Raw genomic sequence first — 12,664 nt, forward strand, 5'->3', positions numbered from 1 at the left:
TTCCAAGTTTATTTTTGATTACATAACACATTATGAGACACATATCAGTTAGGAAACAAAACGTTAACAAGTATTCCTTCAAATCCATTTACTATAATTATTAATAAATTTCCTTTAGTTAAAGGACAACTGCTGGAAAAAATATATAAAGTATATTGCTCGATTTATAATGGTTTTCAATCCGAGTATTTATATTTATATAATAGTTTTTTTTTTTCATAATTTTTAATATATACTCTTCAGTTAAAGCAATCTGATTAGTTTTCTGTAGCATACATGCGCGTCCATTCTTTTGCATTACGTATGGCTTCTATTTCATTGACTTTCCAAAGCTCAGCTACATCATTTGCCAATGGATCATCTGGATTAGGTGCACTAAGTAAAGCTTGAATGGATAACAGAACTGTACGAATCTGTAGTGCCGGAGACCATTTATCCTTAAGTATATCGAGACATATTCTACCTAATCGGTCAATGTTTGGGTGATAGATTTTTGTAATGAAACGCACTTTTGGAGCTGACATAGGATAATCTTCAGGCAAAAATAATTCAAGTTTAAATAGACCACCTTCAAATGGTGAATCTTCTGGACCAGTCACTTTAACGTGAAAATACCTGAAATAACAATTATTATTATTATTAAACACGGGTAGGTATCATTAAAAATGACTGAATAGTAATAGTATACAAATTATATTTAATTTAAGTAGTACATGTAATGTTTTACAGGATGCTTAAAATTTGGATGATGTCTTGAAATTGCTTTTACGAGTATATTAAGTTCAATATAACTGTTTTACAATAACTGTAACATTATGGCCGCTTAGCAAGTACTTATTATTTTATCATTTTTAATTTTAAATACTCAACATTATTATGTTGTATATTGTATGTAACCTTTCTTATCATACTTGGTTGTTTTTCACAAAAATTATTGTTTTGCTTGTAATAAAAATGTAACGAGGTATCCACTACTGAATTTGTCACAGTTTTCTGTTTAAAAATACAAAAAAATCTACTTAAAATGTTTAACATTAAGGTATGATTTACAATGTATAAATGATGATTGATACAAGGATCAATGCCACTTTTAATATATTAGCTTTGCAGGGAGGTCAATTGCCTTACACTTCTTTTTCTCTGAACTATTTTGTTCATGTGTGCAAGAGAGAAACTAAACAACTACCTCATTTATTAAATTCTTATAACAAAAAGATCAATCTTGGTTAATATGAGAATATAATAATAATGTAATTGTTTGAATTTCAAGAGTTGCAACATTTGGTGTTTAAAAACTTACATGAAGACTTTTTTAAAGAAACAATAATATAATAAGTATGCGAACCTTAGTTAAGCCTAAAGGATTTGGATTTTGTAGTTATTAACAATTTATTTTATTTCATAGTTTCATAAGTAAATATGTTATAGATAAAGACACTAATGTAACAACCAGCTACATTGCTTATTATACCTGCATTTATGGATTTCACAGTGGTTTGATTATTAGTTTCAATGATAAGCTAAATAAGACATAGCCAAATAATCTATTAGGCGTATTTATTATTATAGCAATTAGTAAAAAACATAATTTTTGGAAACTTTATACTAATAATTATATAGTAAATTGTTATAAATAGAATAGTTTATAAATAAAATCTTAAGTTTTAACTATTATCCGATTTTAAAATAGTATGCACATTCCTTTATGAACTCTACATCTAATATTAGTGTTAACTTTAAAAAATAATTAAAAATATGTAACTAGTTGGAAGCAGCTTGAACAGGAGGTATGAATAGGATATTTAAGAGGTTTGGGATTTATACACATATTTCTCTTAAACATCATACCGTGCGTTACCCTCATCGGGTTGTGCGCTGATTCCAGGCACAGGCTCCTGCATTAGACGTTGAGTTTCCTTGAGAATTCTCCGCGGTAATGCTGACATCTTATTGGTAGTTTATTACAAAATAGTCGGCTTGACAAAGGAAACCTGAGGGAAGTAGTGGTGATAATAATGACGTCAGTAACACTTAATTTAATCCTATTGTCTTCGAAATTTTCTAATACACTGTGTGTGTGTATGGACTTCTGCTGCCTTCTTCAACAACACATCAACACACTATCAAGCAGAATATTTTTTGCATGTGTTTACAACGGAGAACTCAGAAGTCAGAACTGAAAGGCAATATCACGAAATGAAAACATGCCCGTCCGACGTGTATGATATGAACATGTTGCTGTTTCTGATAACTCAAGTTTGAACGAGATTTTCATAAAAAAAGACTATATTTTTTAAATTTTGTATAATTTTTTATACTATTAGTATGTTATGGAAAATTGCTTATAATTCCGCCACCGCTGCCGCTCTTGCCTCAAAAGTAAATTGACAAATCACGAAATGGTGAAAAAACTGTACCAAAATGGCGTGTGAAATGGGTTCTCAACATTTCCAATTCCTGTTGGAGGATGTATATTAAAAATATACAACCGTCTATATGAAAACCGTCAAATATATTTATTTCGTTATAACTGTTTTTCTAAATAGGAACAATTTCACCTAATGTGGTGTTAGTAATTTGTTTGCCTTCGTCATGGTCGTCGACAATCGACATTATTTTCACTCGAAATGTCTAAATTCTAGTGAATCGAATTTACGATATTTCATCCGGTCTTATGTAAGAAACGGATCGAACTTCAAATATTCACTTTCAGGTTATGCGAAATATAACCGACATTGGTCGTTTGGTCTACCGTGATAGCAGCTGATATAAGATAATTTTTAACAGTAAACAATGGGAGGGGGCAGATAAATGTAGATAGTAGAGATAAGCTATTTATATTTTCCAGTGACAATTTGTACCTCTTCGTTGATGGGTTTTAAACGTTTTTTTTACTGTTACCTGCTACAGAATAATTTGGGGATGAAAAATTATCATTTTTGCTTAGGAATTCGGATTCCAGATCATTTCTTACATAACGAAATTACTTCTGTCCAACTACGATGATTATCATTTAAAGTATTCCATATTTTGATAAATAAGTCTTATTCAAATCATGAAGGCGACCAAAGAACCGGTTATTCTGTTGTATTTACTGTCGTGCACGTTATTTTCAAACTTGTTATACTTGTATGGATTTTTCTCGTTTGATCATAATGATAACGTCAAGTCTACATTAAATGATATTCCATCTACAATTCAACGTGGTCAAAATGACTCGGATTATTGGCGGTAATTTATTATTTGAAAAAAATACGTTTTGCTAGTTGATATTATTTGCTGTTATACAGTTCAGTTACCAGTTGATTTATACTATTTAAATATGTAATTCTTGATATTGATGGTAAAATTAACTTTTGTTGGTTCTTGAACTTCCTTTTTTGACTCTAAATAATTTATTTTTTCTTTACTTGAAAATAATTTTAACAAAGATATATTTAAATCTGCTTTTTTCATTTTAGAATTAATTTCGTAGAGCCAGAATTCAATAAACATTTTTCGTACCCATTTAGAATAAAAAAAATATGTTACATTATCTTAACTTTAGGAATTGACATATCCCATTTGTATAGAATTATGCAAAAAAGAAGAAGATCCTATGTTAATGAATATTAAACTGAAAACTTTTATCTGATATCTCAAAAAGTAAAAGTGTAGGGCAAGTTAAGGCTGCTAACTAGAAAGTTAGTATAATATCACTTTCTGACTCCAATGTCTTTTGAAGTGTCTACATAAAATAAGTTGAAAAATAAACATTGAAAAAGTACATTTTTACAGCCATTACATTTTGAAAAAAAGGAAATTAATGACATTTTTGTTCATTAACCTTTAAAAGTAAAACCAAAGGACAAAATAAACGCCGTTTTCATACCTATGGCTATTTCTTTACGTTTTCCCCTGATATTTTAAGTTTTATGTTCCTCTCAAGTAAGCACGAGGTATGTGAGAAGGGCATAATCAGTGTCTATTTTATCATGTGTAGGAATTTTACCAAAAATATATAATATTATACAGAACATAAATAATTCAAAAATTGAGAATTGTCAGCAGATCAATATTATGGTACAGACAAAAAATAATTTACATTATGCATTCTGTGACGCGTTCAAATGGTGTAATTGATTTATTTAGTAAATATTAAACTTTCTCTATTTTTATAGAGACTGTTTTTGGAATAGTATAGAAATTATTTAGTAGTAGGATACTGATAAATAGGTGTTAAATAATATTTTGCAAGAACCCATTTATACCTATTTAATTAATATGCTATTGAGTATGTAGCCATAATACTTAAAGATAAACTTTGGCACCATTACATTAGGTAACAAAAAAATATAATTATAATGTAGGACACAAGCAGATGTTAATTTTCATTTAAAATTAAATTTATGTACATCCATGAAGACATTTGCATTTTGTTATCTAAAATTTGTGCTATATTGTTTTTGTTTTTTTATAGTTTTGATTCTCAACGCCTATACCATAAGTCAGTAAACAAAGTAGTTTTGATGATTATTGATGGAATTCGTTATGATTTCTTTACTGAACCTGAGTTTTATGAGCACATGCCATTTGTTACTAAACGTATTAACCGTAACCAAAGTTGTTTATATCGTACCAGAGTAAATGCACCTACAGTTACAATGCCCAGAATAAAAGTACATAATTAGAGTATGCATTAATTCATAATGAATGTTTATGTAAATAAATGTTGTCTAAATTATGTCTTAGGCACTAATGACTGGCACGGTTCCAAATTTTATTGATATTGTGCTGAACCTGGGTACAGCAGCACTTAAACAAGACAGTATCATTAGTCAAGCTCGTGGAGCCAACAAAACATTGGTATTTTACGGAGATGAAACATGGTTAAAACTGTTTCCAAAATCATTTATAAGATCTGATGGCACTACATCATTCTATATATCTGATTATACTGAAGTATTTTGCCTCATAACACATTATTCTTAAGTATGTTAATCTACTGATAATTTTAAGGTTGATCATAACATCACACGACATCTAGATCATGAATTAAGACCCACAGCTGATTGGGACATAATGATACTTCATTATTTAGGACTCGATCATATAGGTCACATGGCAGGACCTAGGAGTTCTTTAATGCCAAACAAATTATTGGAGATGGATAATATTATAAAACGTATCATAGATAAGTTGGTAGGCAGTTCATAATTTTAGCTTCAATGTCTTTTTGTTAATGCCAAATTACTATGTTGAATATGCTTGCAATCTAGTTGATAGTAAAATTATTAATACACTTTAATAACCGTGCCAAATTATTAAAGATTGACAGTAGTTCAGTTTAAAATCTACGTTATTTCTTATATCTACAACAAATATTGATAAAAATGATTAATAGTATTCAGGTAGCTTAACTGATTTTGAAAAAAAATCAATTAAACCATTTTAAAGTTATGTTCAAAAGATACAACTTAATTTTTGGTTTAATTGACTTTTTTTTACAAGTTTAAAATAATTTGAGCTAATAAAACATCATACAATATAATAAAATATTAATATAGATAATATTATAATATTTACAATATTAATATAACATTAATGATCTTAATCAACATTTGTTTTATTTATGTTAAATAATGTAAATTTTGGCTTAAAAACGATTTTAATCTCTTCAAAATATTTTTAAATAAAAATATACAAATGTAAAATATCCCTTTCTACAATTTTCAAAAAATAACAATTACAAAGTATACAACATGACACTAGTTAAAATATTCTCAAATTTATGTTTTGATTTATAATTTAATTATAATAGTTTATAATTTTGATAATACTGATATTAAAGCGTAAGAAAATTAGTTAATAATGTTTAAATTTCAAACAAATAAAATAAATGTAAAACATTTTAGTTATCAATAGCTTTTAATTTAAAACATTTTCCCTTGTTATTCAAATGTTATGCGAAAGATTTAATTTTTTTTTTGTTCTTAAAAGTTTATAAATATTAATTTTTAAATTTTTTTTATATACCTATTTATACCTATTATCTACATTGTTAGATATGTGTGTGATAGGTTAATTAAGATTAACCCTAGTTCAAAACATAAATTACAGTAAATAAGTAATATTTGATAACATTTACTCAGTCTAGGACATATTATATACAGGAGAGTAAAAAATTATTGCTTTAATATTACTAAATAAAAACATTTAACCTGTTTTTAATATTAAATATTATAACAGTGGTATTAAAAATTTTTCATTCCACGGTTCTTTTGTGTCTTTACAATTTTTTAACGGCTCCCAAACTATTAAGGGGAACGGAAAGGGTTATTTAAAGTTTTTTTCTTCAAGTTTGGAAACAAAAATAAAAAATAAAGATCTTATAACAAAAACATTTTTTTTAAATCGGTTCAGTAAACACTTCAGAAAGTGTTTGCGTTTTAGTCTTTATTCATATAAAATTTAGTGCTTTCTGTTCCCCTAAATTCTCTACTACGGTATACGTAAATCTATAATCTCCATGGCTCCCTTCATCAACTCGAGTGGCGCTATATATTTTAATAGAGTAGTAACAATATATATTATTATTAGTTTTGATACAAAGATGGAATGCTATTAGTCTTTATCGTTGAATATATAACAAAACTTTTTTTAATTTATAACTAGGAAGCCAGTACTTCTGAATTACCATCAGTGTTAATTGTGTGTGGGGATCATGGAATGCGTGATAATGGTGGTCATGGGGGCTCATCACCTGGTGAGGTAGTAGTACCACTGTTTTTAAACATCCAAAACACAAACTGTGGTGGTAAAATCGAGTAAGAATTCTAATAAAAATATTATTCTATTCGTGTGAATTTCTTGGTATTTTATGTTTTTTTATATAGAGGGGAAGTTTTGCAAATTGATTTTGCTCCATCGCTTTCTGCTATTATGGGTCTACCAATACCTTCAGGGAATATAGGAAAAATTATAAAAAATGTTTTGGGACATCTTAACGTTAATGAAATACTCTATGCGTATCATTATAATGCACAACAAGTATATAAAAACTATGTTGCAAAAAGTGGTTCTTTAAAAACAGGTATTTTGTTTGTTGAAATTTATAGGATATTTTTTTAGCAAAATGATTTAAAATGTTGTTAAATTTTACTTACAGATTTTATAAAAGCTTATAACAAAGCCACAATGCAATACTATAATTGGTTAAAAGAAGAAGCGACATCTCATGATCATGCGCTTCAAATCATAGATTTATATGATTATGCACTTAGTGGTATGAGAACTTATCTTGTTGATTCGGTTGGAAAATTTGACTTATTCCTTGTAATTAGCTCCATAACATTAATTGGACAGGTAAAACGATAGTGTTTTAAATAGTACAATTTCAATTTTATCAATTTTTTTAAACATAAAACTTATTTAATGTTTTTGCATTTTAGGTATGGTTGAAACTTCTTGATTTTCAGTGCAAACATATGAATTCCATAAAAATAAAATATTTAGCACTTATGTTGATAATTCGTTGGGGAGCCTGTATTTGGTTACAATGTGAAAGTATTGTATGTGAATTTACTTTAGTACCTAATATGCTAACAGTTGTCATCGCCGCCATGTTCATAATAAATTTTAGCAGTTTTTTTCAATGGAATTTTTTTCAAGTGTGTTCAGTGGCGTCTAGTAAAGTGGTATGAATTTTAAAAATAAATCAAGGAAAATATCTCCAAAATTAATTATCAATAATAAATAATGTGGTAGGTTTTTCTATAAGTATCAAATTTGATAAAAAATAAACATATCTATTCACTAAAAAATAGATTTTTTTTCTAATTGTTTCAAAATAATTTTACATTTTAGCAACTAACTTTTCAAATAATATAGATAAATATGTAATTTGTAAGAATTTCACTTTTGGAGATTTTTTTTATGATTAAAAATTGACGTTCTTCAACTATTGAGTTTTAAAGATGCCATTTTTTTTCAGATAAGTAATTTTAATGTTAATTTCTTATATGTCCTTTCTGGAATGTTGATCCACGTATTCAGTTCTTCTTCATCTAGCTTCATTGAAGAAGAAAACCAACTTCTCTATCATCTTTGGGCCGGGTTTTCAGCTATTCAAATTTACAGTGCATTCAGTAAACAAAGCTATTTAAAAATGATTAAATGGTTTATATGTATGTTGTTACATCGATTCTGCAAAGATTTAAATTATGCTAGTAATCAGTGGTCAGAATTATATAGTCTAGGAGACTGGTTCCGAGAACCACAAAACAAAATATATTTGACGGCACTTCTGACTTTGGGTAAATAAATACAATTTAAAAAGTTTTAATGAATGATTTATGCACTATTTGTCTATTTTCAGGACTCATTTGTATTTTTATTACCTGTGTTGATGTACACAAAGTTGGTTTGAGCAACAATCAATTTGATTTATTAAGTGTGTTATCTATTATCTTATGCTTTTGGACATTGTGCTGCATTTTTGTATACAGAGTAGAAACAGGAGAAGTTTTTGCTCCATATGGCCATCATATACTGTAAATATATTCTGGATATAAGATTAGATTTATTTACGTGTGTCCTGTTAAATATCAATATAACATGATTTTTGTAGAGCACTTGTGTTTCCTCTGTCATCATGGTCTTGGGCTTGGTATATACTGGCCGGATGTCGTCTTTTATCAGTAATAATACAATCCAAACACTATAACCAAAAATGGGATAATTCAGTCTGTTCGTTGATCGTTTTGTTGTTGTTACGAGTTGCACTCTTATTAAGGCCACATAATATGTTGATACCATATGTCTTAGTGTTCACGTGCAAACTTTTAAGACTAGAAAAGTGGAGTGTTTTGACAATAACAATACTTCACTATTGGTTGTCGCTAATTTTTTTCTTCTATCAGGTAAATGGATTTTTTTTTTAATTTTAACTTTCTTTTTTTGTAGAATTTAATGTATACAGATTATAGTAATAATCTGTACTTCTTACAATAATAATAATTAAACAAAAAAAAAACCATTAATAATATTTGTTCAGCTCTGCATCCAGGCTAAAATTTACACTTTTTCAGGGTAACTCAAATAGTGTGGGTACGATTGATATTGTACCTGGATTCATTGGGCAAACTGATTACAATCTAGTCGTGGCTGCGATTCATGTTTACACTCATACATTTGGTCTTCCACTACTGGTTTATTTTTTCCTAATACTTGATCACAAGTAATGTTATTTTTTTGTTAATGTTTAAATCTTATTTTACAATATTAACATTATATATTTTTTAATATTATGAATTTAGATTTTCAGGACTACACAAATTGTGTGTACTGAGTGTTTCTCAAACATTAACGTATGAAATAATTATCTTGTTCTTTCGCAATCACTTGTTTATCTGGTCAGTATTTTCTCCAAAATTGCTTTATGTTGTGACTTTTTCATTAACTACATACTTTTTTTCTACAATCATTATTATTTTAATGACATTATGTGGAAGAAATATTTACCAAGACTTCAAATATAATCATTTATTTTAAAACTGATTTCATGCTGTAATAAAAAAATTGTATATGTTTTATGTACCTAAATTTTATATTAATGGCATATATAAGAAATGTAACATACAATTTTTTATAAACAAGTATGTACTTTTAGATAATACTATTTATTGTTTTAACAAGAAGAATATATTTTTACCTAAATCATGTTTAACAAGAACACATTTTGCCAATACCCTAGAAAAGTATTAACCTTGAATACAATTTTACAATGTCTTTGCCTTTTGGGACACTGTATGGGTATATCTCGTATGTAGGTGCCAGATGGCTACAAAGGAAGCCAATTTTTTTTGTCACGTCTTTAACTATGTGAATATTTCCAATTCCCATCACAGTGTATTCCACTTGAAATATATGTACAGTTTCCAATATTATACTTATTGATTATGTTATTTAGAAAGCAAAACTTATGGTTAGTAAACATCTTCCGCTGACAAATAAATAATATTTTTTAATGAGATCTTAGGGTGGTAGGCTCCAGAAACAAGACCAATTTATTGATGTTTGTCAAAATTGGTCCAATAGGCACTTGGGAAAAATATTAGTGTCGTGCAAAATTCAGTTTTCTTTCTTAAAATTTAATTGTTTCTACCTTAGAGAATATAGTAGGTTTTTGAGTAAAATAAATAAATTCAAGGCAAATACAACTTTTTTTATATTTTTGAATCAGTCCCTAAATTGTATGTACAACATAATAAAGATACACAAATGTCAAATAATATTTGAGTTATACTAATGCTGGGTTGTACAAAACACTATTTTTTACATGTATATAGTGTTTGGACCAATAGCGTTGATCCGATAATAGTTAATGGAACCAAACAAATTGTTTATGACTCCCCTCTAAAAAAAAAAAGACACAAATCTGTTAGTCGTGACTACTTTTTTTTTAATACACAATTACTTCTTTCACAGTAATTGACAGGTATACACTCATGTTCGCAATGTTCGAGTTGAACAAACATAATATGTTGGCTTTATTACAATTAATAGTTACAAGACGTGTTAATTCCTTATACTAATATAAAAATAAAAAACGAAGTATCTAAGGAATATCATATGGCGAAAATAACCGTGTGTCGGATAAAGTTAACATCTAAAAAAAAAACATTTTATTAATGTATCTAAAATGATTTTAGATACACACATGATTTTATGCATATAATTAGTGATTACAATATAATAGAGCTCTAATAATAAATAATTTTAATGATTATTGTCTACAGTTGTTTCTAAATTTAAGATATGTACGTAAACACCTTGTAAATTAAATTATTTAATAATTTGTTTAGCTAAACTATGATTCGCGCGCAAATGTATATTGTTTTAATTAAATAAAGTAATTGGATGACAAAAAAAGGGTGGTTACACAAAAAAAAGCTCACAAGTACGTAGAAAAATATTTTCTTAGAACAGTTTTTTGTTGTAAATAAAACCAATCGAATAAAACAAATTGACTATTATGAAATTATGACTAGTCCAATTTCAAAACGTATCGATTAACACAAGGGTAGGTATTTCTATAATAATATTATTATGGTCGAGAAATTTGTTCATTTTTTTTATAACTTGCTTTAGCTGAGTAAAGTATTATTGTATGGAAACTTTGCAGATAAATCAGGATGACAAAGACCTCTTTGTACGGTGAATTGTATTCATTATACCGTCGAAATCCTTAATAGTTTCTCTTAAAAACATATTTTATAACACGAGTGATATGTTAAATTTCCACGTCTTCTTTTTTTAGATTTCACGATTATAAAAACAAGTTTATTATAATATGTAGTTTTGAATTCGGACAGTCAAATCAATTGCATTAAGGTACTTAAAGGTATTATTTCAAATTATATAAACAACATTTAAATTAATATCAATTGTTACACAAACATATAGTGAAGTGTGATTTTTTTTACATAATATAAATTTAAAAAAAATGTATATATACAGGACCTCCCATGCTGTTTTTCCAAAATACACATAGTAATTATTTACATAAGGATGAGTATCATACTCTGGCATCGCAATTATGTAATTTAATATTGGTTTTGAAACTCTGACAGTTGGCTGTTTAGCTTGCCAAATTTTAACTAGCTATTTATGCGAGTAAATCCTCTATAACCTAAAACAGACTGAAAATGTTACAGTCGTAAAACCATTTATTCCTTTAATAATTTGGGTGAATTTTTTATAGCTACTAGCTAGTGTTGTAAGCACCGATTTCCTTCATTTGCTCATATTTTGAAGTGTTATATTTTAAACCATAATAACTTGTAGAGCCTATAGTTTATGTCTGCAAAATTTCAATAGATCATTCTCAAGCTAAATAGCTGTTTTTAATTTTGCATATATGGTATAAATTTAAAATGTATTAAGTTGTTGTAATAACAATTATACAATAGGAGCTCATATGTATATACACTTACAATTAACAGTATTAAAATACAATTTTTAATGTCCATTACAAAGAACTAACCAGCCAGCTAAAAACATTGAACAGAACACAAATTTTCTCATTTATCAAAACAGCATGGGATACCCTGCATATACATATAGGTACACATAATTAAATACGTATAAAGACAAGGCGGTATTTATTTAAATAATTTGAACTAAATATGACTAGATAGTAGTTTCCAAACGTTAGGACACCAATTCAATATTTATTGTTATTCGAGTATGAAAATCTCTTTTTTATTTAAACAGTATTAAGCTCAAGGTACACACTTACATACACACAACGCGCGAGTGCGAGAGAGAAGGAATAAGGAACCGTATCCGTTCATATTACTTTTTATGATATGCAAACATTTTCTGTACCGCCAGTGGTCCAAGAAAGTTTTACTCGGTAATCCGTGTTCAGGACTAAGTCGGAAACGCAACCGACAAATCCTTTTCTGTACCTTTTCCCCGTAGACTTTTCGACATCTTCAGTACCGCCTTAAAAAAAAAATATCCTTATTTAAATTACAAAAAAAAAATCGAACCAATATAATCTGTGCTTCAAATATTCGAATAATGCACACTGTTTTTATAACTTATATAACGACGATTGATTTGTATAAAACAAAATGTTATCAAAATTATTAGTTATAACAATTAAGACTAGTGAATA

General features: G+C 27.8%; 3 protein-coding genes across 8 annotated transcripts in view; 1 reads left to right on the forward strand and 2 right to left on the reverse strand.

Annotated features, from left to right (window-relative positions):
• Positions 1-206: 206 nt before the first annotated feature.
• Positions 207-2,402, reverse strand: LOC126845969 (ubiquitin-conjugating enzyme E2 N). The gene is made up of 2 exons (XM_050585060.1): positions 1,849-2,402; positions 207-615 (listed from the first exon to the last, which is right to left on the reverse strand). Exons 1-2 carry the CDS (start codon positions 1,944-1,946, stop codon positions 258-260), a joined length of 456 nt encoding a protein of 151 aa, XP_050441017.1. The 5' UTR covers positions 1,947-2,402; the 3' UTR covers positions 207-257.
• A 195-nt stretch (positions 2,403-2,597) lies between these two features.
• LOC126845967 (GPI ethanolamine phosphate transferase 2) lies at positions 2,598-9,611 on the forward strand. 3 transcript variants are annotated; one of them, XM_050585054.1, is made up of 13 exons: positions 2,598-3,231; positions 4,460-4,658; positions 4,732-4,941; positions 4,999-5,181; positions 6,655-6,806; positions 6,876-7,072; positions 7,148-7,344; positions 7,431-7,649; positions 7,973-8,294; positions 8,357-8,531; positions 8,609-8,900; positions 9,069-9,217; positions 9,297-9,609. In XM_050585054.1, the coding sequence occupies exons 1-13, from the start codon at positions 3,056-3,058 to the stop codon at positions 9,529-9,531; spliced, it is 2,706 nt and encodes a 901-aa protein (XP_050441011.1). In that variant the 5' UTR covers positions 2,598-3,055; the 3' UTR covers positions 9,532-9,609. The 3 variants fall into 3 exon arrangements, with proteins under 3 accessions (XP_050441011.1, XP_050441010.1, XP_050441012.1); XM_050585053.1 differs by having other exon boundaries at positions 2,601-3,231; positions 7,431-7,676; positions 9,297-9,607; XM_050585055.1 differs by lacking the exon at positions 4,460-4,658 and having other exon boundaries at positions 3,121-3,231; positions 7,431-7,676; positions 9,297-9,611.
• A 589-nt stretch (positions 9,612-10,200) lies between these two features.
• Positions 10,201-12,664, reverse strand: part of LOC126845968 (pikachurin) — a 44,901-nt gene continuing 42,437 nt past the window's right edge. Inside the window, exons 14-15 of one of the 4 annotated variants that reach the window (XM_050585058.1) lie at positions 12,341-12,489; positions 10,201-10,395 (exon numbers count right to left, since the gene is read on the reverse strand). In XM_050585058.1, the coding sequence (XP_050441015.1) occupies positions 12,344-12,489 (146 nt within the window). In that variant the 3' untranslated portion in view covers positions 10,201-10,395; positions 12,341-12,343. Of the gene's footprint in view, positions 10,649-10,676; positions 12,490-12,664 lie in introns of those variants that run through there. The other 3 variants (XM_050585057.1, XM_050585059.1, XM_050585056.1) reach the window with 3 other exon arrangements.

The sequence above is a fragment of the Adelges cooleyi genome, unplaced genomic scaffold, assembly GCF_023614345.1.
Source record: "Adelges cooleyi isolate 19-005CV unplaced genomic scaffold, UGA_ACOO_1.1 ACOO_flye_CR_arks_rails_tigmint_CR_PRNA_8, whole genome shotgun sequence".
Lineage (NCBI taxonomy): Eukaryota > Metazoa > Arthropoda > Insecta > Hemiptera > Adelgidae > Adelges > Adelges cooleyi.

Excerpts from the sequence above, each read along its gene's own strand:
- LOC126845967 (XM_050585053.1), top strand. The coding sequence starts at position 3,056 with ATGAAGGCGACCAAAGAACCGGTTATTCTGTTGTATTTACTGTCGTGC. Across the intron at positions 6,807-6,875 it reads AACTGTGGTGGTAAAATCGA|AGGGGAAGTTTTGCAAATTG; the intron begins GTAAGAATTCTA and ends TTTTTTATATAG. Across the intron at positions 7,677-7,972 it reads CAGTGGCGTCTAGTAAAGTG|ATAAGTAATTTTAATGTTAA; the intron begins GTATGAATTTTA and ends ATTTTTTTTCAG.
- LOC126845969 (XM_050585060.1), bottom strand. The coding sequence starts at position 1,946 with ATGTCAGCATTACCGCGGAGAATTCTCAAGGAAACTCAACGTCTAATG. Across the intron at positions 616-1,848 it reads CCCGATGAGGGTAACGCACG|GTATTTTCACGTTAAAGTGA; the intron begins GTATGATGTTTA and ends TTGTTATTTCAG.